The 25,288-nt window shown below is 44.4% G+C and overlaps 1 protein-coding gene and 1 non-coding gene across 7 annotated transcripts in view; one reads left to right on the forward strand and one right to left on the reverse strand.

The window, feature by feature from the left end:
* PHF20 (PHD finger protein 20) overlaps positions 1-25,288 on the reverse strand; it is a 134,015-nt gene that overhangs the window by 2,704 nt on the left and 106,023 nt on the right. For 4 of the 6 annotated variants that reach the window (XM_061208296.1, XM_061208294.1, XM_061208298.1 and 1 more), the window contains 7 exons: positions 24,824-24,922; positions 23,997-24,161; positions 22,841-23,019; positions 15,322-15,421; positions 12,178-12,373; positions 6,437-6,842; positions 4,488-4,671 (listed from right to left, as the gene is read on the reverse strand). In XM_061208296.1, the coding sequence (XP_061064279.1) occupies positions 4,488-4,671; positions 6,437-6,842; positions 12,178-12,373; positions 15,322-15,421; positions 22,841-23,019; positions 23,997-24,161; positions 24,824-24,922 (1,329 nt within the window). Of the gene's footprint in view, positions 1-1,082; positions 1,290-4,487; positions 4,672-6,436; positions 6,843-12,177; positions 12,374-15,321; positions 15,422-22,840; positions 23,020-23,996; positions 24,162-24,823; positions 24,923-25,288 lie in introns of all 6 variants that reach the window. The other 2 variants (XR_009703173.1, XM_061208295.1) reach the window with 2 other exon arrangements.
* LOC133104608 (U6 spliceosomal RNA) lies at positions 14,812-14,914 on the forward strand. Its single transcript, XR_009703666.1, has one exon. It is a non-coding gene; the product is annotated as a U6 spliceosomal RNA (small nuclear RNA).

A 25,288-nucleotide genomic window follows, 5' to 3' on the forward strand; every position in this document is an offset into this window, starting at 1 on the left:
AAAGTATTACTCCTAGGACAAAGCTCAAATGCTGTAGAGCAGTGCAGTCCAACAGAACTTTCTGCAATGACGGAAATGGGCTATGTCTGTGTTGTCTAATATAGCCACTAGCCATATGTAGCTACTGAGTACTTAAAATGTGGCTAGTGCAACTGAGGAACTGAATTTAAATTTTATTCCATTTTAATTAATTTAAATAGCCACACATAGCTAGTGACTACTGCATTCGTGCAGCTCTATAGTCTAGCCGGCTTGGAAGGACCCACCTTTCTCAGTGTTACCGCCCCATCTTTATAAGGCTTTCCCATGTTGAAAATCAGAAAGCCTGGTGTTTTTAGCCTTCTGTTAAGAAAAATGAGAATCTAAAGGGACTTGAAAAGGTCTATTTTTGTCTCCATAAATTCTGATCTGCTTCATATTGATTCCTATCATCAGTAGCACAGAACACTCTGATTTTATTTTCTAAATACTTAATGTAAAATGTCCAGGTACTAACAAACTTGACTACAATTAGTTCAATATCTAAAAAGCTGTCTTGCTTCTGAGAGCAGAAATTTCTCTATAGAAAGGTATTTGTTCTTCCCCAAGCCACTCCCTTAAGCTCTGGCATTTGGGGAGGGGCCATTCCAGAGCCCTGCATCTCTGACAAGAGCCAGCCCCTCCAGGCAGGCCCTGTGCTTACCCCGGCCTGCCCATAGCCTTTCTAGTCTGTGCACCAACCTCTACTGAGCACCATCTGGACCCTGGAGCCAGAGTGCAGAAAGAGGAAGACCATGCAGTGCCTGTTCCTCAAGCAGCCTGCAGCCTCACACACAATCCTCTGCCCTCCTCAGACCAGCCCTCCATCTTCCTTCCCACCTTTCTAAATCCTTTGTTCCCTGCAAGTTACTTCTCAGGGAAGCCTTCCCCAACTCTACACTCTGAATCTGGTCCCTGTGTCACAGGTGCTATGCTATCACTTGCTCTCCTTTGGAGCACTTATCCTGGTTTGTAATTAAACATAACGGGATGATTTAATTAATATCTGTCTCTAACATAAGATCAAGCTCCATGAGAGCAGAGGCAGAGTCTGCCTTACTCACCATTATATCCCTAACACTCAGCTATGCCTGGTACATAGTAGGTTCTCAACAGAGGCAGTGAGAGAATGCAGGAACAGTCCAGCGATACGCCCCACTGAACGCTCGGGCTCCGCAGAGTTCACCTTCCTCCATCAGATTTCTTGTTGGTACTTGGGGGTTCCAAGGAGGAGGAACCTTCCCTCCTCCTGATCCCAACAAGTACAAGGACTTGAAAATAAGAAATATAAAACTGACTTCTCAGACGGAACTTGAAAACCAAGAGTAAAGGATCAAAGTTAAATGACATTGACCAGTGACCTCCTGAGCAAGAAAAACTCCATAGTGACCAGTTTCAATACAACAGTAAGTCTTATTAAAAAAGAAAAAGAAAAAGCAGTCCACAGACTAGAGAGAGACAGGAACTGCTCAGCTAAAGAGCACAAGAGTAAATGGAGGGGGGACTTCCCCAGTGGTGCAGTGGTTAAGACTCCACGCTCCCAATGCAGGGGACCCAGGTTTGATCCCTGATCAGGGAACTAGATCCCACATGCCGCAACTAAAGATCCCACACGCAGCAACGAAGATCCCAAAGACCTGGCATGCATGCATAAATAAATCCTTTTTTTAAAAAAAAAAGTAAATGGAGAAAAGACTCAAAGTTAATGCCGTAAGAGCCCATCTGGGTGAGTCTAAGGCAGTCAAGGCTGGCTGGGTTGATTCCAAGAGAAAATGTCAGTCAGTCTGTCCTTGGCAAGATGATCCTACAATTGCTGAGAGGCCCCTCTTAAAGCTACTGGAACTACCTCAGATCCGGTTCGGGCTCACCCAAGACGTCCCCCAACACCATGGTGACCCAGCAGGCACGCACAGGGAGAAAGAGCATCAGTCAGTGTGCAGACTGGAAGAGTCTAGGCCACTCATAGTCTCTGAACTTGGTTAAGAGGAGTGTTTGGAGCCCCGAAGGTGGAAGTCTTCTCTCTAGCAGGAACGAAGAAGACCAGACCCAGAACTGTGGGAGCCAGCAGCACCTCCTCTGGACCCCAGCATCCAGCAAGCCAGCCTTCTCTCCACACCAGGTGCTGGACCATCACCCCAAGTTTCTCTTTTAAGGAAGCTCAACAGCTTCTCAACAGTATCATGATTCCAAGCAAGGCAGAAGGTTATAAAGGTAAAGTTTCATTTCAAATACACTCCCCCAGACCATCTAGATAGAGGCCAATGCTCACTTCGGTAACATTTAAAAAAAAAAATCTTTCTAATGCTAAAAGGTTCAGTATTTTCATGGTCATTAAATATCTTTTATCTTTTAGTTTTATAAGACTGTTCACACAACTACATACGTTATTAAATAATGGTTAATACTGAAACAATGACATTTTTTAAAGTCAATATAATACCTTATCAGACTTTTTAAAAAGGAATATTGTATCCAAATTCCTATAAAAGCTCAGTTTCTCTTGATGGTATTTAGATGAAATGAAGATAGTAGAAATACAATGGGATTCTGATGAATCTTAATTAAATACAATGCAAACTCTGTTTACCTGAATAAAATCTTTAAACTTTATAATTGATTTTCATGCTTCCAGTACCTCTCGGGGCCTGGAATATCAGAACAAAAACAGAGTATGTGGCCCCAGATGAGCAGGACACAAGAGTCCTCTGGAAGGCCAGAGAAGGGAGCCCAGGCTTATCATCCTTGCCACACTGACCACTCAGTGAACTCAGGGCCGGAGCAGCCCAAGCTGGGTGGCAGGGGTAAGTCAGTGATTAAGAAGTAGGTAGGCTCTTGGGACTTCCCTGGTGGTCCAGTTAAAGAATCTGCCTTCCAATGCAGGGGATGTGGGTTTGATCCCTGGTCGGGGAACTAAGATCCCACATGCCTCGGGGCAACTAAGCCCGCGCGCCTCAACTAGAGAGCCCACGTGCCACAAACTACAGAGCCCACGCGCTCTGGAGCCCATGTGCCACGGCTAGAGAGAGAGAAGCCCGCACGTCGCAACAAAAGATCCCACGTGCCGCAACTAAGACCCAAAGCAGCCAAAAATAAAATGGAAGGGAGGGAGGGAGGGAGGAAGGAAGAAGGAAAGAAGGCTCTGACTTCTCCCCTAGGGGCAGGTTCCTTTGGCAACAACAGAACCTTCGTCCTGTTTCCATGGTGCTAAGCCTCTTCTCAGGGACCCAGAGCCAATTCTACCGCCACTGTCTGAAACTCTACAATTTTCAGTCTGGCATTCGATCCTCTTTCAGCTTTCTAATAGCAGGGTTTTTCACAGACCTGGCATCAGCTACAGTTCTAAGGAGCCCAAGGAAACCTTTCAGAAGTGAAAAGAGAGACAGAAACACTCCACCTTCCAGAAATGCCCTCACAATGGACCCTGGACTGGCCTCCCATTCCCAGTTCCGCAGGTTTGCCTCCAGGGCAGGAAAGAAAGCATGAGGGCATGTTAGGCTTTCGTCCTCGCACTGTCCTCCAACAGGGCCAACCCTTTCCCAGTCGAGCCAGTCCTCTTATCATCTACCCTCAGTCACCGCCCCCGTAGCAGAAAACATCACTCTCTTCAAGGCTCCCCTTCAGTCCCAGGAGCTCCAGGAAGCCTTCCTGTTATCACTTCCCCTCACAGCAGCTCTCCTCCCCTGGCCTGGCCTCAGCCACACCTTGTGGCCCTCGCTTACATAACACATGGCATTTTTCTTCTGAGTTATTTCATCCCCAATTACAGTAATAACAGCCTGGCTGTACTCAGAATCCTCAAACAGAACATTTATTTCTTAATCAGTCTCCTTTCTAAGGATGAAAACAAATAATTAGGAAGTAAGAGAATAAGACAACAAATAATCAAGAAGGAAGTTTGTCTTCAAAAAGCCAACTGACAACATCCTGGGGATCAAGAGTTCAGTCCTCCAAGCCCATTTGTTACCACTAACATCTGGGACAAATACCCAGGGGCCACGTAAATGACTTAGTCAAGTTCTTAAATCTCTACTGATGAAGAGGAGAAGGCTTCATATTAGATTTTAAGAAAGGCTGAAATAAAAAGTGTTTTCAGATCAATCCTCAGACATCCTAAAAGCTCAAATAGGTCAAAGTTTCAATCCCCCACAGAACTGGCTTAGTGAAGATCTGCTCAGATCACACGTTACCCGCAGGCAGAGTCCAGCAGCTCTTCTGCACACTCTCCTTGGCAGAAGGGACTGGGAAAGTGAGGCAGGACCCCTGACATCGCACAAACCTTAGAAGTGCCCGATCAATACTAAAAGTAAGGCTCTGCCATCTTGAGGGGAGAATGAAGGTGGTGAGACTGACAGAGAGGAGGTGGGAACACAGCTGTGCCTGGAGAGCCAGATCAGGGGGTTCAGAAAGCAGCTCACCCCGGCGGGCCCACAGTGCCTGCCAAGGGCAAGGAGCCAAGGAGGGAGCCCTACCGTCCAGCTCCTTCTCAATGGAGTCCATCCTATGCGTGACTTCGTCCTGAAGAGACTCCACGTGTGTCAGCAGGTTAAACTGCCACTGGTGCTGGGAGCTCAGCAGCCCCTCTCCGCCTCTGTCCAGCAGCTTCCGAGCGGGGGCTTCCTCAGGTAGGACCTTTTTGGAGACATATTCCCTCACCTGGGGATGCAACAACATTGAAGTTACCGCATGGAGACAGCTCCCAGCCCCTTTTCCAACCAGCCAGTGTCCACAATCATTTGAAAACCCAGTTGCAGTTTGAATATCCCAACTCTCTACCTCCCTGCCCCCTTCCTCCCCTCTTGGGCACTGGGCAGAAGCGTGCCTGCTGTACCAATAACAACCACCTCAGGGCAGCACAGACCTCCGGCTCAGAGGATCCCACAGCTGCTTCCCAAAGAATGGCCCAATGCCCTAGGCCTGAAGTAGGCCTCAGAGAAGGGCTTCCAGAAACCTGAGATCAGAATACAGCAGGGCGAATGTAGACAAGGGTTAGTATGTGGATGTCAGACAAACTAGCTTTAAGTCCTAGCTCCATATCTTGCTGAACGCATGTCTCTGGATGAGTTACTTCACCTCTCTGGGCCTCTGTTCCCTCATGGGAAAGAAGGAAGTAGTAAATCCTACTTTAAAGGTTCATGAGGATGAAATAGGATAATGTTTATAAAACACAGTGCCGGCCTATGGTCAGCCTGCTACCAATGAAAGAGATTTTTAACCCCAGCTGCCTTGTTTAGGCCCAGTATTTCCTGATTTTTTCATGATGTGCCAGACACCTCTAGGCAATGTGCCTAGTCTGCATGATCACAAACCTTTTCTGGGGTTTGTGACCGCAACCTTTCATTCACTCATTTGAAACGAAACAGGTTCTAGTTAACATTTATTTAGGGGTGACTATGTGCAAAGCCATGTTCTGAGAGCTTTTCACAGATATGCTGCACAGTAACTGAGAGGGCACTGCCACTGGCTCCACTCGACAGGGGGTAAGGAGACACGTCTGAGGAGGTGAAGCGACCTGCTCAGAATCACACAGTGATATAAAGTGGCTGAGCCCAGACTTGAAACTGGGTCTGTCTCCAAAGACTATGTCCTCACCAGTCTCATCCAGCACTGTTTAGACCCTGGCAAGGATACAGGCTGAACGAGGTATAATGCCCACCCTTGAGGGGCTTCTAACCTAGGATGCTCCCTCTCGGCAAGATGCAGCAATGGACTTATGCTGGTGATACCATCCCACACAATGAAGTCTGTGAAAGTAAGTATGACAAGGGTGGAGAAGCTCTCAAATCACACAAACCCTCACTGACAACTGAGGATAGGGCAGAATGAGACCAGTGAACACTGGCAAGAGAACACAGGGGGCTCCAAAAGAGAATGACTTGAATAACAAGAAACTGAGAGTATCTCTTGGGAAAACTGATGAAACCAGCAAATATTTTGACACAATGGACTATCCCTATGTCAGGGCTGCAAAGTGAAAAGTAAAGCCAGCATAGAATTGTACTGAAAACCTTATGCCTAACAAAACACCTGACTCATTCTTTGCTTGTGCGAAGGATTAGCACCCACGGGCAACTATAAATTGCATTGAAGAAAAAAACTCACTTTCCTAACTTACTTCCATTTATCAAGTTCCAGTCAACCCTTTTCCCCTGCTACCTCCCACCTCTCCACACCCCGCCCCCGACTCTGCCACTTTGTGGACATTTCCTAGAACCAATGATCTTTGGGGTTTAAGTGGGCTCTCTTGACTTTGTACTCATTTTAACAGACCAAAAAACATCTATGATAAGCAAATTTATATACAATTTTACAGTAAATACAACTCTATAATAAACATCTTCCACAGAACATTTAGCCCTAGGAGGAGAAGGTACAAGCACTCAAACACCGAATTAAGAACCAGTACAAGCGAGCCCCATACCTTTGGGGAGCTGGGTTTGGGGTCACTGTCCCCTCTGCTCCTGTCTTGTTCTAGAGGCCAGCCCAGGCGCGGAGAGAGGGAATCGTCACCATTCTCGTGGAGGGGGTTGACTGCATCGTCAAGGGCAGAGCGCCGGGTCTCCACCACCAGCTTCTGTTCCACAGCAGGGTAGTAGGTGCGGGGCTTCTGGTAGCAGTGCTCGCTGGTGATATATGACTCCTCCACAGACCGGGGCAAGGGCAGGGGCAGAGGCTTCTCCACCGCCCCGTTCAAAGTTCTATAGCTTGGGGCTTCCTCCCTGCTCTTGGCTTCAGTGACATGGATGTGTTTGGAATGAGATCTCCCCTCCGCCAGATGCTGTTTCCAAGGCTGACACCACAGCTGCAGATCAGGATGCTCCCGGCTTCTGTTGGGAGGGCAAACACGGAGAGGGCTTTGGAGTACCTGGGACCACTGCAGGGGCTTTCCAATAGGGGGGAACACCTCCCACCTGGGCCAACTGGTACAAGCCACCATTTGCCACACAAGAAGGAATGTAAATCAGCAGCCTCTGAGGAGACCACTTCCAGGCAAGCTCCTGCTGTATCACTCACAGTGAGTGGGACTGGACTTGGGAGTCAGAAGACCTGACTGCATTTCAGCTCAGCCGCTGATTAGCAGTGCAGCTGGGCCAAGTCACTCAGCCAGCCTCATTCCCGTTTCCTCCTCTGCAAATCTGGCTAACCAGCTACCTGTCTGCCAGCAACCACTGCGTCTGCTATAGATAAAGTGAATTAATTTGAATGGAAGTATAGTACTTTGTTGGCAGTAAAGTGCTCTTCAAATGTGACTAAAAATAACCTTAACTTATTAATAAACAGCCATGATAATCCTGGCATGCAATGGCACTCAATTACACAAATCCGGTGGTGACCCGGGAGGGAGGTGGTAACCAGAAGTCATCTAGGCATAGGCCATTAATAACAAAATCTTCTGTTCGCACCATTCCAAAGAGGAAAATCTGTTATTAAAGAACAAGGATTCTGCTCCCTTTTTGGGCCACAGACACTTCTGAGAATCTGAAAGCTCTTGCTACATGTATACGTGTACATAAAACTCTGTGTATGACTTCAGAGTTTCCCACAATCATTCACCGTCTGAGGTTTGACCCAACAGAAAGTCTTTAATTTACTGGATCATAATCAATTGTAAAAAAGGAAAAACAGAAAATACCAGAATGCACCATTCTAAGTAAGAGTAGGTGTTTTGTGAAATTTTAGTTTCAGTTTTGTACTTGTGAGTGATATAAAATGTATTTCTTACTGTGGGATATATATTTAAGTTTAAAAGCCACGACTCTAGATAAACTTCACCTTTTTAACTCTTGTTTACCATCCAGAACTTCCATTATAACCTTGGATCATTAAATGAAATGAAGAAAGAAAGGAAAGGAGAAAAGGACGGAGGAAGAAAAACTGGGCTTCCCGAGTAAGGCCCATCAGCTACCGGCAGTTCCTAGCTGGCAGGGGTGTTTGCAAGCAAGTGGGAGGACGGACAGGTACTACTCACATTTGGTTCACAGATGTGCAGAAATGTGTGGGAGCCTTTCCAACTGTCACAATGACTACTGATTGTCACATATGTGACCTCAGCATTCAGTTCACTGAATTCAGAGATGCTAAATATCCTGTAATGCTCGGTACAATTCCACACATACAGAGAAATATCTCATGGTAAAATTGTAAACATTACCTTCACCAGTCCCAACTGAGAAACACTGAAACCAGATCAGCAGGAACTCACCAGCAACTCCCCCATATAGATACCCCCCCAGCCCCACACACACTTTCCTGAAGCCTTCCTGCAGAAATGGAATAGGCCATAAATAGGACAGCATGGAATGATCTTACAGAACCTAAAATTCTGTTCGCAAGGGGCTACAACTATCCTTTCTCGGCTCTCCCACCCCAGCAATCCCCAATACCACTCCGATCCACTGGGGAAGGAGAGGAAACCACCAGCATCGAGGCAGCCTGGGTCCCTGGCCACCTCCAACAGGGTATTCACAGCCTGTACCAGGAACCTAGGACCCCAGACATGCCTCTGACATCATAACTGCATCAGAGGAAATGGGAGTCCTTGTTCACTTTCAGGTCTACTGTAGCCTGAAATTGTTAACTTGGAGCATAGAGGCCACAGTACGGACCTGTTCTTGCACGAAAATCACAAAAGTCTTTGCTTCCTCCCTCCTACAATTTTCATCCTCCCAGCTAAGATCTGAAGCCCCAGCTACTACACAAGGATGACCCTGGCCTTTCTTTGTAAGCCTTGTCAATCATGAAGAAGGTATGCACAGCCATGCATGTTACTTTTGAAATGACAACATTTGAAGTTATTCCCAGTTTTACGTTTGCTTTTGAAAATGAATCCACCAGGTCACTTAGGAACAAAATTTCTGAGAATGAAGACCCAGAGCCTGTGATAGCAGAGACTATCCAGGTGTACAGAGACATACTGGGACCACCTCCCTGTCTCCCAGGCTCTTTTCTCCATATATAATGACTAACAAGATCTCCCTATACTCCCTCCTGAACTTCTTGGAGAAGTCAGATTTAATTCCAGTACAAAGTCACTGCTATAAAGATGAAGGATCTAGGGGCTTCCCTGGTGGAGTAGTGGTTGAGAATCCACCTGCCAATGCAGGGGACACGGGTTCGATCCCTGGTCCGGGAAGATCCCACATGCCACGGAGCAACTAAGCCTGTGCACCACAACTACTGAGCCTGTGCTCTAGAGCCCGCGAGCCACAACTACTGAAGCCCGCGCGCCTAGAGCCCGTGCTCCGCAATGAGAAGCCACCGCAATGAGAAGCCCATGCACCGCAACGAAGAGTAGCCCCCGCTCGCCGCAACTAGAGAAAGCCCGTGAGCAGCAACAAAGACCCAATGCAGCCAAAAATAAATAAATAAAATAAATAAATTTATTTAAAAACAAATAAAGATGAAGGATCTAAATGGGGATTCAGAAGGAACAAGGTTCTGGAATATGGGACAGGGCTGGAGCACTGGTATTTCAGTGAGAAGAAAGAGAACACCATCTGACTGAATCCTCAAATGAAAAGAAACATAGCAACATTTACAATCAGGAGCATCATCTGAGGTTTGCCCTCACCTTCCACCTGTCTCAGTCAATTTCTGGCATCTCGTTAAGAAGAAATTCACTTGGCTTATATGGAAGAAAATTTTCTGATTTTATAAAATGTGAGGGAATACCCAGTCTAAGACATCCAAAACAGGGTCACTTGATTCAGTTCACCTCAACAGATACCGTCACAGTAACGGTTAATTTCCCCAGTAACCATCCTTTCCTTCTCTTACACCCACCTCCACCCTCACTCCTGAGTTTGCTCAGGGCACACAGCCACCTGCTACTAGCCTCCTGCAGTTAGGTGTGTCCATGAAACCACTTGCTCCCCCTCCTGGGGGTCAGAGCAGAGTTGAGGTACAGATGCATCTGCTTGGACCACGCAGGTGAGATGAACCCTAATAGAATGCCAGAGCAATAAGACAGAAGGAACCCAAGTCCCCACGTCCATAGCTGGAATCTTGGAGAAAGGCCACCTACCTGGCCTGGACCCCTGCCTACCTCTGGACCATGCCTTATGTGAGAAAGAAAATTCCATTTTGTTTTAGCCTTTATTTTTTTGGTTTTGTTATAGCAGCTTGGTTTTTACCCAAATCAACAAATACCCTTGCTGAATGTGCCCTGCTCAACCACTCCTTGCCATGTCTGTACTTGAAGCCAGGCCTCTGTGCACCAGAATGCAAGAGAAAGCAGACCCCCATTCTGTCATCTCCGGGCTCTGACACTCTGCTTCACCTGACACCAAGAGACCTTCAGGACTAATTATAGCACAAAGGAAACCTTGTCGGGAACTGGCCTATCAAGTCTAACTCACTTGTGGCACTAGAGTTTGCATTGTTGATGACTTCATTAAAATGGCACCCTATGGGCAGGTTCATGGGAGAATTTAAGGAGAGAAGCTATCCCTGCCACACACTGTGCAAACACCAAAAGAAAATTCCTGGAACCACTGAGGAGAGGCAGTTAGAAAGATTAGGACAAGTACTTGGTGGGAGCTGGACTTGAGTTCTAGTCCTGGCTCTGCCCCTGGAAACCACGGGAGAGGGGTTGCCCCACTCAAGGCCCAATTGCCCTATGTGGTAAAGTGGGAGCAGATTATAAAAGCCAACAGACCCCAATATAAGCCACATTTCTTTCTTTCAGAGCTTACGTGAACTTGGGTCATCTGACAGGTAGGATACAACCACAGAAGGAAATTCACACTCAATTTGACTCCAAATCCTGGCCATTAAACAGAAGTCCAGCTCCAAAAGGCCTAAAACTTTTCTGTATGAGCAAAACATCAAGAGACATATTTATTGCGCAACCACTACGCTAGAGAGCGGGCCCACCAACAATGTCTCAACAGCTTTCAATTTTACTTTGTTTACCAATCAAGAATGTTTAGGATGGGAGTTCCCTGGTGGCCTAGTGGTTAGGATTCCAGGCTTTCATTGTCACAGTCTGCGGTCCAGGTTCAATCCCTGGTCGGGGAACTGAGATCCCGCAAGCCGCGAGGTGTGGCCAAAAAAAAAAAAAAACCAAAACACGATGTTTAGGATGAATGGATAAACAAAATGTGGTATTACATATAATGGAATATTATTTAGCCTTAAAAAGGAAGGAAATTCTGATACAACTTACAACATAGACAAACCTTAAGGACATTAGGCTAAGTGAAATGAGCCAGTCATAAAAAGACAAATACTGTAGAATCCCATTTATATGAAGTACCCAGAGCAGTCAAATTCAGAGAGACAGAAAGCAGAAGGGTGGCTGTCAGCGGCTGGGGGAGGGGAAATGGAGAGAAGTTGCTTAATGGGTACAGAGTTTGTTTTGCCCCACACAAGGAGTTCTGGAGATTGGCTGCAACAGAGTGAATGTACTTAACACTACTGAACTGTACACTTAAAAATGGTTAAGAAAGCAAACTTTATTTTATGTATATCTTACCACAGTTTAAAAAACAAAACCCAAAAACTCAGAACGGGGACTTCCCTGGTGGTCCAGTGGCTAAGAATCTGCCTTCCAAAGCAGGGGACGCGGGTTCAATCCCTGGTCTGGGAACTAAGATCCCACATGCTGCGGGGCAACTAAACCCATGCTCTGCAACTAGAGAAGCCCACAACAAAGACCCAGCGCAGCCAAAATAGAAAAAAACAACTCAGAATGGTACAAAAAACACAAAAAACAAACTATAAATACACCATTTCTTTTTCTTTTCTAAGGCATTTTATTTTATTTTATTTTTTGGCCACACCATGTGGCACGTGGGATCTTAGTTCCCTGACCAGGGATCGAACCTGCACCCCCTGCATTGGAAGTGTGGTGTCTTAACCACTGGACTGCCAGGGAAGTCCCCACACACCATATCTTGATTAAAGTAGTGTTTGTATATACATTTGCCAAAGCTCAATGAACATTTAAAATGGGTGAACTTAATTATATGTAAATTATACCTCAATAGAGTTAATTTTTTTTAAAAAGAATGTTTATCATGTAACTGAGAATTTTAAATAAAAGTCTCAAACTTATCCATCTTATCACTGATTTTGTGGCTTTCCAATTTCTCATATTTATCCTGCCCTCTCCCCACACCAAATCAGACTCATCCCCAAAGCTGCAGGTGCCACACTTACTGCAAGATGCTCATCTTGAGCTGCAGGCCATGCAGAACCTCGATCACTCTCTGCACATCGCCGAGAAGCTGGTGGGTGGCCACAATCTTCTTGGCATTCTGGTGGGAATAGTTCTCTTCTAAAAATGCCAGGCCATGCATATGTCCCCTGCTCAACCACTCCTTGTCATACCAGTACTTGAAGCCAGGCCTCTGACCTAAAGCAGTAACAATGAGAGAGTTAATCCTTGGTTTGAAGGAAACCCAGACCATTTCACCATCGCACAATTATCACACAAACTATTGGAAGGATGGACTGGTGTGTTCATTTTGTTCATTCATTCATCCAGTATACATTTACTTGGCACCTACTATATGCTGGGCTCTCCACTAGGTGTTGGGGATAAGGTAGTGAGAAAAGTACATAAATTTCCTGATCTCTGCAACTGGCCAGAGGTAGAGCGGGAACTTGGATATCTTGTTAAAGTTAAATCACATCATTCCCTCTCCCACTTAAAACGTTCGATGACTTCCTATCGTGCACAGAAGAAAACCCAAAGCCCTGACTGATCTAAGGAGGCCGGCAGGACCGGGCTCCTTCCTGCCCTCCTTGCCCCACCCTTTCCGGAACACATTCAAGCTCTTTCTGGTCTTAGGGTCTCTGCTCTAGCACCCATACCCCTGTCTGGAGCACTATTCCCCACGGCCTTTGCAGGACTGGCTCCTTACCACCTCCTCAGAGAGGCCATTGGTTACCTCCCAAAGTACGAGAGCCTCTTCCGTGCCTCCTCGTCATACCCGATCTGAGGGCTTTTGCCCCCTCAAAGCATTCATCCCTACCTAACATGTTCTTGTTTAGATGACTTATTTTGACATCCGTTTCTGGTCCAAACCCCACTAAAAGCCAGAAGAATAGGAATTGTTTTGTTCATGGTTATATCCTCAGTGTCTGGCAAAAGGCATCTTGAATGGATTTATCAAATGGAAAGAAGCCCCAAGTGCCCCTCCAACTGTCACATACCGCCTAACTAAATGAATGGTCAGGCCCCCCACTCCCTTCTCTGGACCTCCATTTCCCATCTGTAACAATGACAGATGAACCGAACAGCTTCAGCGGTTCTGTTCATTACAGGGATCCTAAGGAAGGACTGAAAACACAACCACACGTGACTTGGCACAGTGTTTCCTGCTGTAAAAGCCAAGGGAACAGCTTCCAATCAGACTGTTGTTCACCTCTCAATGGCTATAAAGATCCTAAAATAACCCAGGCAAACCCTATCAAGATCCTGGCGCTCTTTCCGGCTTTTCTAAGACACATGGTGGGGATACACCTCCACTCTGTTAACAACACCTTTAAGTAACCTTTAAAGAAGAGATCTGTTAGATTAAACTTCTGGCCCAAGACTGCAGAATCAAACATAGTCAATAAATGTGACAGTCACTGAGTGCTCAATTCAAGGAATCTATTCCCAGCCTTGGCAATTTAGTTATAAAAGTTCAGAAAGTGCATAGGGATTGATGAAGATGGTGTATATGATTTCTAAAAAGAGAAGAGTGGACAGAAAGAGTGAGAGACAATAAAGTAGACAAAAGAGATTTTTAAACGGTGCCCTAAAGGAGCCCTGGGGATTATGTGTGGTGTCTCAGAGGCAGCTGCCACAGAGGCAGCCTGAGCAGCAGGATTCAAAGCAGCACTACCTGTTTTACAAGACAAAGGTCAGAGACACCAGTTGTCATCTCCTATCTAGCACTCACTGTCTGAGTGATCTTAGGCCAATCATGTCCCTTGTGGGCCTGTTGCTTGCCTGTTAAATGTCAAGGCTAAACTAAGTGGTCTCTGAGATCCTGCCCATCAATTATATTCTATGACTTATGGACTAATCTTCTGACCATATTCTTTCCTTGGGATAAAGGGAAAAACAGAGGCAGATTGCTCTCTGTCTATAGACTAATCTAGCACAGGAAGACACAGTGTCACAATAGAGGTTATCAGGCCCCAGGGGGACCTACTTGCTGGAAAATGAACTGTGGTAGCCCAGTCCCTCCCTATACAACCAGCAAAGTCAAGAGACTTGGTCCCACCAGTCAGTTCTAATTCCAATCTGCTTCATGAGATTAGGAAAGTCACTCATTTCCCTGGGCATCAATTTCTTCCTCATAAGCAGAAATAGGAATAGGAGCTCCTACCAGGCCCACCTCATAGGACAAAAAGGAATAACAGAAGCAGAGGCTCTCCAGCGTTGTCTAGCTGTAAGGGGATCATGGGACTGGACCCAAGGGGAGCAACCTTACAGGTGATGAATGGAGACGATGTCACATCCCACTGACAGCAAGACAAGAACCACAGATTTATAATCCACCCCTGAGATTTCTGGAAAGGGGAACCCAAGAGCCATAGGCCAGCCCTGCGGTCAAGGAACAATGAAACGAACTGATCCTAAGGAATTAATTCACTGCTCTGGGTGGCAGACAGGCTCTTTGCAAACACACCTTTCCCCTCCCCTCAAGGGCATATCTCCCTTCCAGGTGGCAACGATGCAATGGAAGGCAGATGCCACCAGAGGGAGCAGAGGCCGGTTTCCAACCCTTCAACAGCCCTGAAAAGCCAAGGACAGAGCCCACATTCTCATGAACTCTCAAGAAAAGGAAAAGGGGCTTGCTCTGGCAGCACATATTCTAAAACTAGAACAACAGAGAAAAGATTCGCATGGCCAACACGCAAGGATGACATGCAAACCGGTACAGCGTTCCACTGTTTATACAGAGTTTCAGTCGTACAAGATGCAAAAGTTCTAGAGATCTGCTATACAACATTGTGCTTATAGTTTATAAAGAATACTGTACTGTACACTTAAAATTTTGTTAAGAGGGTAGAGCTCATGTTATATGATTTTTACCCACCCACTCACCCTCCCCCCCCACAACAAAATTCTAGCTCAAGGCCAGGCCTTCCACTAGGTGAACCTCTTCATACATGCTCTCTTACTGCCAAGTTCAGGACAGCTGGCCACCAGGTGAGCTAGCAACAAAGGCGAAGAGGAGGCAGAGTCTAGCCGATGCTGAAGAAATGAGTCTCAAGACCACAGACACTCAGGCTGCTTCACCGCCAGCTGTGCTAAGGAAAAGGCTACATACTGTTAATATCCCTGACTCCAGAAATCTCTACCTGGAGGGTCTTGGCAAACATAACAGGTGTATTTCTCAGGCACATTTTCTTCCAGTAATCCCATGCAGACCCCATGCTGCCAGCACTGGCACTCTTCACACTGTTAGAATTAAAGAAGCAACAAAAATTAAACTCAGAAGGAATCCTCCATCCAAAAATAAGACCCACCTGTGGGGGGAAAGGGGCAGTGGGAGGCGGAAGGAGGAGGGAGGGAGAGGAGGAGGAGGGAGTGGGAGCTGAGCTGCAACCACTCTTCCAGAGCAGCCACTAGCCACCTGTGCTTTTAACATTTCAGTTAACAAACTAATTTAAAATTCAGTTCCTTAGTCCCACTAGCCACATCTTAAGTGCTCAACAGCCGTATGAGGCTAGTAGCTACCGTACTGGACAGCACAGATGAAGAACATTTAAATTAAACAGTACTGATCTCAGAAAAATGACTATTTACCCTCCCATTTCTAGAGGCTTTCATGTTTCTGATCACTTTATAAAGAGAGGAAAAACTGTTTAAGTCCTTAGAGGGAGGTTAACTTAGAAAGACAAAAACCTGAGTTTGAATTCTGGCTCAGACATTCATTAGCTGTGTGACCTTGCACAGGTCACTTCTCCACCCTGGGCTTCAGTTTCCCCATCTGCAAAATAGGATACTATTCCTACCAACCGTGTGGGGCTGTTTGTGAGGAATCAATGGGTCACATGTCAAAGTCCATATCGTAGAGCCCAGCACACAGCTTTTATGTATTAAGAGCCTATTACTGCTACGAATGGGTAGGCTAACTCACTTTGATGCCTCCTGGACTCAACATGTGCTAGCACTTTGCATTTGTTCTTTCTAAACCTTACCAACGGTCACACAGCTGAGAAGATGCAACAGTGGATCAGAACACAAGCCTGGCTGACTGCAAGGCTAGTTCTTTTAACCCTTAGGCTCCACTGCCTTCCCTGGGGAAGGGGGAAAGAGAGAAGGGGCAGGAGGCAGAGAGGGAAAGAAAGGAGCAGAGGATGAGGGCAGCACTGGGAGACAGACGTGTGGCTGGCCTGAGGGCTAAGGGTCCAGAGGAGGGAATGGAGAGGAAAAGGATGCCAAAGGAGATACTAGGACACTTCAAGCAATTCCAAACCAAGGCCCTAAACCTTTAACTACCCAACCAAATGGATAGCTCTGGAAAGTGGACAGCGAGCTTCCAACATGGTCTGGAGGGTGGGCCACCAGCCTGGCCCCAAGGGAGAAAGCTCACAGTCCTCAGCCACTTGGAGTCAGATAGGCCCCAGCATCAAAGGGCTTTTATGGGCTAACAGGGGCAGAGCTGGAACAGAGACTTCATATAAGATGTGATCCAGATTCTTCCATTTCCAATGAGGAAACTAAAGGCTCAGAGGGAAAGAAAAGGGTGTGAGACAACAAAGGCAGTTAGTAGCAGAAAACAGACTAATAATTAAGAATGAAAGTCTCTCCCACCAATGACTTCGTCTCTTAAGAACTAGGATACACCAAAATTGAATCAAATACACCTAAGTTGAAAATTTCAAAATAACGTTTTTCATGTGGGTCTGGCTAATATACATTATTCATTTTTAAAAAGTTTAAATCGGAACATCCCTGGCGGTCCAGTGGTTAAGACTCTGCACTTCCACTGCAGGGGGCGTGGGTTCAATCCCTGGTTGGGGAACTAAGATCCCGCATGCCATGTGGTGCGGTGAAAAAATTTTTTAAATAAATATTAAAAATAAAAGTTTAAATTTTTTTTGGGGGGGGAGGGCAGCTGTGCCACGCGGCTTGAGGGACCTTAGTTCCCCGACCAGGGATTGAACCCAGGGCCCCGCCCTCCAGCAGTGAGAGCACTGAGTCCTAACCACTGGATCGCTAGGAAATTCCCCAAAAGTTTAAATTTAGAAGTGAACAAGAACAATAACAGAAAAGATAAAATATCTAAGAATAAATCTGAGACTAAGAATAAAAACATGCAAGGTCTGTGTAAAGAAAATTTTTAAATATTTGAAGGACATGGAGACTTAAGTCAATGAATGGTAAGTTGTACTTTATTCCTGGATAGCAAGAGTCATTATCATAAGGATGTCAGTTCTCCTTGAATTAATATATAAAAATAATGTAATGCCAACAAAATAATAAATTAATAGCTCTGGAACTATACAGAAGCTGATTCTAATAGCCAGGAAATTTATTAAAAAGAACAAAGGGGGTACTAGCCCTACTAGATATTTTTAAAATATTATAAAGGTATAATAATTAAAATAGAATTGTACAAGTAAATATATAGGCAGAGAGATCAATGGAAGAGAGAATCCAGAATGAGATCCAAACTACATACGGAAATAGAGTAAATAAAGGCGGCGTTTCAATAATAAGACATAGTGTTGGGACAACTGGGTAGAGAGAGCCTTCACCTTATACCAGGATAAATTCCAGGCGGATCAAATATTTATATGGTTTTCAAAAAATAAATGAAACCTCAAAAGTACCAGAAGAAACCATGACAAATTCTTTTATTGACTTTTCTATAAATTTTTATGAACTTCCAATGAGGAAGCAACTGCTATTCAAATCTCAAAAGCCATTAAAGAAAAGTTTGACATATTTGACCTCACAAAAACAAAAAAATCTGTAAGACAAGCCAAAAGACAGATGACAAAGTGGGTACAAATATTTGTAACTGTTCTCACAGCTGATACAAAAACATATCTACAAAAAGCTTACACAGGGACTTCCCTAGTGGTCCAGTGGTTAAGACTCCATGCTCCCAATGCAGGGGGACCGGGTTCGATCCCTGGTCCGGGAACTAGATCCCACGTGCCGCAACTAAAAGATCCAGCGTGCCACAACTAAAGATCCCGCACACCACAACTAAAGATCCCACACACGGCAACGAAAATCCTGCACGCAGCAACAAAGATCCCGTGTGCCGCAAATAAGACCCAGTGCAGCCAAATAAATAAATAAATCTTTTTAAAAAAAAAGCTTATGCAAATGGGTACGAAAACGACCAACCATCCAACAGAAAACTGAATAAAGGACATGAACAGGCAGGTCAAAGGAAAAAAACACATCTTAAATAAAAAGATGTTCAAAGCAACCATTATAAGAATAAAGTAATGTAAGGGAACTTGAATTAATATAAATTAATGTCAAATGAAACCAGCCTAATAATATACATACACATTAGTATTTCTAGATTCTGGGATTACATGTAAATATCAATTAATTCTTCATACCTTTATGTATTGCCTGAAGTTTTTACAATAAGCATTTACTACTTTCATCACACAAGTGTTATTCTCATGAAAAACTGTTTATAGAGTATAATTTTCATTTATATATGCATGTGTATGTGTGTATTCTAAAATAACAACAGTGATTTATCCCTGGGTAAAAATAATCTGAGTAATCCTTGTTTTCTTCTTTGTAGTTCTTGGAAAATGCAGAAAACCACAATCATAAAAATTTTTTAAGTATATTAAATTACAAAATGGCTATACTAGTAGATTGTTTTTTCACTTATCTGAAGCGCAAAGATAAAGAAGTTTGATAGTACTCTGTACTGACAAGGGCGCTGGTAAGACTGTTTTTTGGTACACCAGGGAAGGTTTATAGAATATTGCTATGACAACAGTATTTGTCAAAATAATAAATGCACGCCTACTTTGGTCCTGGAATTTTACTTTCAAAATTTGGTCCCACAGATATACTTACACAAAATTATTCATTACATCACTGCTAAGATTAGAAACAATCCAAACGTCCATCAACAAGGGAAGAGTTAAATAAATGATGATCCACCCATTATGCAACCATTAAAAAGAATGGGGAAGCTTTTTTAGATTTGAAAATGGAATGGTCTTCAACATATATTATTAAATGAAAAAAAGATACTGAAAACACTATGTATTAAAATAACATTGTGTTAAAAAAAAAGATGGTTGTACAGCAATGTAAATGTACTCAATGCCAGTTCACTTAATGCCACATATATTTAAAAATGGTTAAGATGGTAAATTTTCATTCATTCTTTTTTTTTTTTTTTTAATTTATTTTATTTATTTTTTTATGGCTGTGTTGGGTCTTCGTTTCTGTGTGAGGGCTTTCTCTAGTTGAGGCAAGTGGGGGCCACTCTTCATCGCGGTGCGCAGGCCTCTCACTATCGCGGCCTCTCTTGTTGCGGAGCACAGGCTCCAGACGCGCAGGCTCAGTAACTGTGGCTCACGGGCCTAGTTGCTCCGCGGCATGTGGGATCTTCCCAGACCAGGGCTCGAACCCGTATCCCCTGCATTGGCAGGCAGATTCTCAACCACTGCGCCACCAGGGAAGCCCCAAGATGGTAAATTTTATGTATATTTTATCACAAAAAGAAAGAAAAAAAAATGGAGAGAATATATTTGATATCGCTTGTTTAGCCACTGAATGTTTCTGGAGTGATACCTAAGAAGATGACAAGGGCTGCCTCCAGCGAAAGCAAATAAAGTTTTTAAAATGGGCTTCTTATTAAAGCTGCTACACAATTTTCACTGGGGTCCAGCACCTAATTTTATGTATTTGTTGCTCTAGGGCAAAGGTCAGCAAACTACAGCCCACAGGCCAAATTCAGCTTGAGTCCTATTTTTGTAAATAAAGTATAATATGAACATAACCATGGTCATTCATTTTTTTGGATTGCCTCTGAATGCTTGGGGCAGAGTTGAGTAGTTGTGACAGAGATCACATGGCCCAAAGCCTAAAATATTTATTTTCTGGTCCTTTAAGAAAAAGTTTGCCAAAACCTGCCTTAGAGCAATTAAAATAATTTAAATATTAAATGGGTTTCCTGATGTTCATTTTTTTATGTGGTACCCAGATTTCTCAAACATTCATGATTACTAAGTAGGATTTTAACCTTCCATTCATTTAAATTAGCACTGGTAAATAAAATCAAATAATAATACACATGAGCAATACTGCTACCAAATAATGAAAATGATCAAAGAAAACTATTTCTCTAAAGTAATCTTCTAGAGAACAAATTCTAAATGTTTTCTAGGGTTGTGCAAATTATCAATGTAAGTTTAAAATTTATTTTAAGAAAAAATGATTTGAACTTTCCTAAATGATGAATATATTTAAAACTAGATGAATACATTTTAAAAGTTTAAACTGTATTGTTCCAGTTAGCTCCCTCTAAATTTATGCCTTTTGCTAAAGTTACTGAGTGGAAAAAGGTACCCTGCTCACAATGACAGGTATAGTCAGAAACTGTCCCTCTATAACACAAAGCCAGCTGGACAACAAGTGGACAGCAAAGAAGAGTCTTCTACAACAAAACCCAAGGTGTTCTGAAGTGAGCTCGTCACCACCACAATGCCAGACAGGAAACCACAGTGCTGAGCTGAGCTGCGGGGAAGGTCATGTGGAGCCTGGGAAGCAGGCGATGGAATTCAGTTCCTGACTCTGCCATGTAACAACTGGTGTGGCCTCAATTTTTTCAAACTTAGTTTTCCTCACAGCACAAAATGGCACTTCAAGCTCTACCCACCCCAAACACCCCATGATCCTTGCCACTTACAGAATAGTCAATGGAGAAAGTACCGTGGTGGCTCAGAACTGCATCTCTTATACTGATTAGCTGGAAGAGCCTTGCCAGGAGAGGCCTTCGTTACTCACCCACTAATGATTTCTAAGGACAAATGAGGACCAAATCAGGCTGCCAAGGCCCAGAACTGAGCACACACCCAGAGAGACAGGATGAAAACTAACGATCTTCAACATACTTTTATTTTATTTATTTATTTATTTTTATTTTTGGCCGCGTTGGGTCTTTGTTACTGTGCGTGGGCTCTCTCTAGTTGCAGCGATGGGGGCCACTCTTCATTGCAGTGCACAGCCTTCTCATTGTGGTGGCTTCTCTTGTTGCGGAGCATGGGCTCTAGGTACATGGGCTTCAGTAGTTGTGGCACACGGGCTCAGTAGTTGTGGCTCGCGGGCTCTAGAGCGCAGGCTCAGTAGTTGTGGCGCACGGGTTTAGTTGCTCCACGGCATGTGGGATCTTCCCGGAGCAGGGCTCGAACCTGTGTCCCCTGCATTGGCAGGCAGATTCTTAACCACTGCACCACCAGGGAAGCCCTTCAACATCCTTTTAAAGCCAAACTTAAAAAAAAATTCTACTGGAGGGCAAAAAAAAAAAAAAAAAAAAACCAACGGTTTTCATGTTACATAAGTTTTTGAATTATATTCCACTGAGCTTCAGAGATTCTACAAATGGGTGTGTTTTACAAAATGGGACTATTTTAGAAGACAAAACAAAACAAAAAATGCACACTCCAAGCTTAAATGTTAAGACAACAGAGCCCACCAGTACACATAATTCTGTACTGCTGGGCTAACTTAGTATTACGCTGTCCTCAGAACAAAGCTTTTCTTCCCATCTCTGATTAACCAAAGTGACTACACAGCATGCTGTTTAGGAAAAGTCCCCATACAATGGCCATGTTCATTAGGCTTGTCTCACAAAAAAAGGAAACCAACTGAGCCACTGAAATGCTCCAAGTTGGCAACCACCGCTCACAACCCCACCTGCATATTAGACCTCATGGGAAGAGGCCAGCCATTCACATTTTTGAACTTAAAAGTGAAAATTATTCATTTTGAACTTCCAAAACTACTGCTTTTATCTGTTACACATTTGGGGGTTCTGTGAAAAGAGTCCATTAGGGAAAAGGGTTCTGATGCTGAAAAAGTGATTTGAAAACCACTGACCTAATGCATTCTAAAGGTCATAAATATCAGGAGCTATTTGAGACCATTCATGTACCTTGAATTCCCAGAGGTTGCCATGAAGGCTATTAAAAAAAAAAGAAACTCCCAGAAGAATTCTAACCAACATAAACGTGACTTACTTAAAAAACTCAGCCTCCCTGGAGTCAGCCAGGCAGCAGCCACCTCCACCAGAACTGTGATTAAGAGCAAGAGAAGCGCCAGAGACAAGCAGGTGCTGGCCAGTCATGCTCTCCCCAAGCAGGCAGGAAGGCCCCCCAACAGGCACATCCCAGAAACGGAGATGACAAATACAAATGCCAAGAAAATGAAGAATGAGAAACAGACAAGTTATAAAACTGGCCTCCATCTCTTTAGGCCATAAAGAAAATTTACCTGAGACAGAAGATATGGGTCCATAGGAAGATCAAACTGCCCCTCCAGAGATTTGGGTCCCTACTGTTCAACTCCTCACTGTGTGACCACAGGCAAGGCCCTTCCCATTTGTGGGTCCAGCTGGCCCAAGCAGAGCATAAGAGGTTTAGACTCAGTGATCCCTCAAGTCCTCTCTTATTCTATTCATAGGCTATTTATACCAGCCTGAGATGCAGAGGAAGCTGAGCCAGTAAGCAAAGCTCAATCTGCTGCTGACAGCACTGCCTACCTGGGGCTTCTGACATGACATTATTTTTGCTGGCCTCAGACTGTATTCCCTCAAAATTCCCTCCAAGGACCAGTTTGTGCTCCTCTATACCTGTGTCTCCTGGAAGCTCCACCTACCTGAATCATGAAGTCATTTTCCTCCTGAACCTCACAGATGCAGCGGACCACTTCAAAATCATAACGGTCCTCCCCATCAAGTTCCTCATCTGGGTTAGTGGTCACATCAACGTCTTGGCCATACTCCTCATCGCTCCAAAGAAAGCTCTCAGAGGAGGAGTCACTCAGATTATCTTCTTCTGAGAGGAAAGGGAAAACAACAGTCACTTTTTAAAATTATAGTTATAAAATTTTAAAAAACCCCTAGATTGTCAAGAGTAGAAATGACCTTACAGACCTTCTCCTCTGTGAACCTTCACAGAGCTGGGAAACACGAACTCCAATCTGTTCCTCAGGCCTGTCATCTACTAACAACCCGAATGATATGTGCTGCCTGGCAGTGAACTAAACTCCATTTCCTCATTTTCCTGACAGTGAAGCCCAAGGTAAATGGCTGCTCAAGGTCACAGAGCTCACTGGCAGAGAAACTGCAACTCCACAGGAGCCACACAGATCATCATCCCTAACAACTCAAACGTGTTCCTTGACCTCACCCCACCCAGCCGTGACCTGGCTTACAGCCCAGTCTGTATCCACAGCTACCTTTAAAACTCTGTAAACACTGGGGAATGAGGAAGGGGCAGATTCCAGGGATAATCAGAACCAGAATCACTAGATCTTGGTACCTGATTAGTGGTTATTACAGCTAACCTTTACTGATCACTTATTCTATACCAGCCACTGTTCTAAGTACTTTCCATATACTTATTAACTACTTTTAAACTCACAATCACCCTATAAGTTGCTAAAGAAGGGGAAACTTCAAGGTTGACTCAGATTTCCCCAAGCAACCAGGTTAGATGCAGAGGCCACCAACAAGAAATGGAGGAACGGGAGGGGCAGGTGTGCAAGGAGTTGGGGGATAACGGATTTGGTTATAGACACACTGGCTTAGAGATACCAAAGAGACATTCTACTAAGACCAAAGTTGGAGAGAAGGGAAGTTCTGGGAAGGTATGGCTAATGGCCTATTTATTTGATGTACTTCTTGTTTAAAAGACCTAACAGACTACTTGCAGAAGGCCTGAGAGTAGATTACAATATCAACATAAATCCATAAATCCATAAATCCGACTGCCGTGCTGTACAAATGATCAAGCCAGCAGAGCCTCCTTACCGGACATTTTCACTTTCCCTTTGTGGTTTCCAGATTCTGAGCCATGGAGCTGTGGGCTCATATGGACCCCGGGCTTGTGTGAGGACCCACACCTGGTGACAGCAAATGCCTTGGGTGGAGAAGGTTCCTGGGAGGCATCACTGATCTCCTCATTGCAGGGGCATTCTGGAAGAACAAGATCAGGAAGAAATTAGCACCCTCAGACATCACTAGGGCATTCCAGAATCAACCCCATCCAACCAACAGCTCTGCTGTTCAAAGAGCTCAAATGCTCAGAAGCAATTCAGCTAGAACAGATTTAGGGATTAATACTTCTAGCTACCTCCAAGAACCTCAAAACAAAAAGCTTCTTCCTCACCATCACCCTTCTCCCCTTTTTCTGATAAGATTGCTTTTCTAAGCCAGAAGATACTTTGAGAATAAAATGTGGCATCCCTTTAGCTCCCAAGACTGGAACACTGATTTTCTTAAAAATCAGCATTTTTGTTGGGGCTAGACACACACTTTTCAAGAAATGAATCCTTTCTTGAAAGGGTTCAGAGACGTGTGTTTAAGAGTTGTGTGTGCAGACAAATACAGTCATTCACCTGCATATCCTCTCCTACAATGGCGCTTCCATTGTGACAGAGCACACCGGCCAACACAGCAAGAGGGAGGGCTTTCTAAATACCAATGTGGCCTTGTAGCACCTGGGGTCAGCTGAGCCCACAAGCTCCATTAAAGGCCTGCTGGCCCTTCCTCTCCTCAGAGGCCAAGACTGGGGAGAAGCAACCCCTCCCTACCTACAGTAAGGAAATCCAAGTGAAACGCCCCAGGGGAAAATTTACCAGGTTTGGTTTTCTTTTTCTTTTTCTTTTTCTTCTTTGGCTTCACCCTCACAAACTCTTTGAATTTCTTCTCTTTATTCTTCTCCTTGTCTTTTGCAGCTAGAATTAAATACAAGTGTAAGTACTGGCATTCTAACATTTTGTTTTCAATGCCGGGATGTTTATGCTTAAGTAAGTAAGCATGCACAATGTGAAGAACTAAAATAGTCAGTAGAACAGAGTTCCAGGTCTGGTTCTGCCTGGGAGGTCACCTTCCATCCTCCTCAGAGCTCTGCAGCCCCTTGTCTATCATCAAGCCTTTAGACCAGAGGCTGGCAAACTCTGGCCCACTGCCTGTTATTATAAATAAGTTTTATTGAAAATACACTATGCTCATTTGTTACATGTTGACCATGGCTGCTGCCACACTTCAATGGCAGATTTGAGGAGTAAAGACAGAGACCTTATGGCCTTCAAAGCTGAAAT

This window comes from Eubalaena glacialis, chromosome 13 (genome assembly GCF_028564815.1).
Source record: "Eubalaena glacialis isolate mEubGla1 chromosome 13, mEubGla1.1.hap2.+ XY, whole genome shotgun sequence".
Classification (NCBI taxonomy): Eukaryota; Metazoa; Chordata; class Mammalia; order Artiodactyla; family Balaenidae; genus Eubalaena; species Eubalaena glacialis.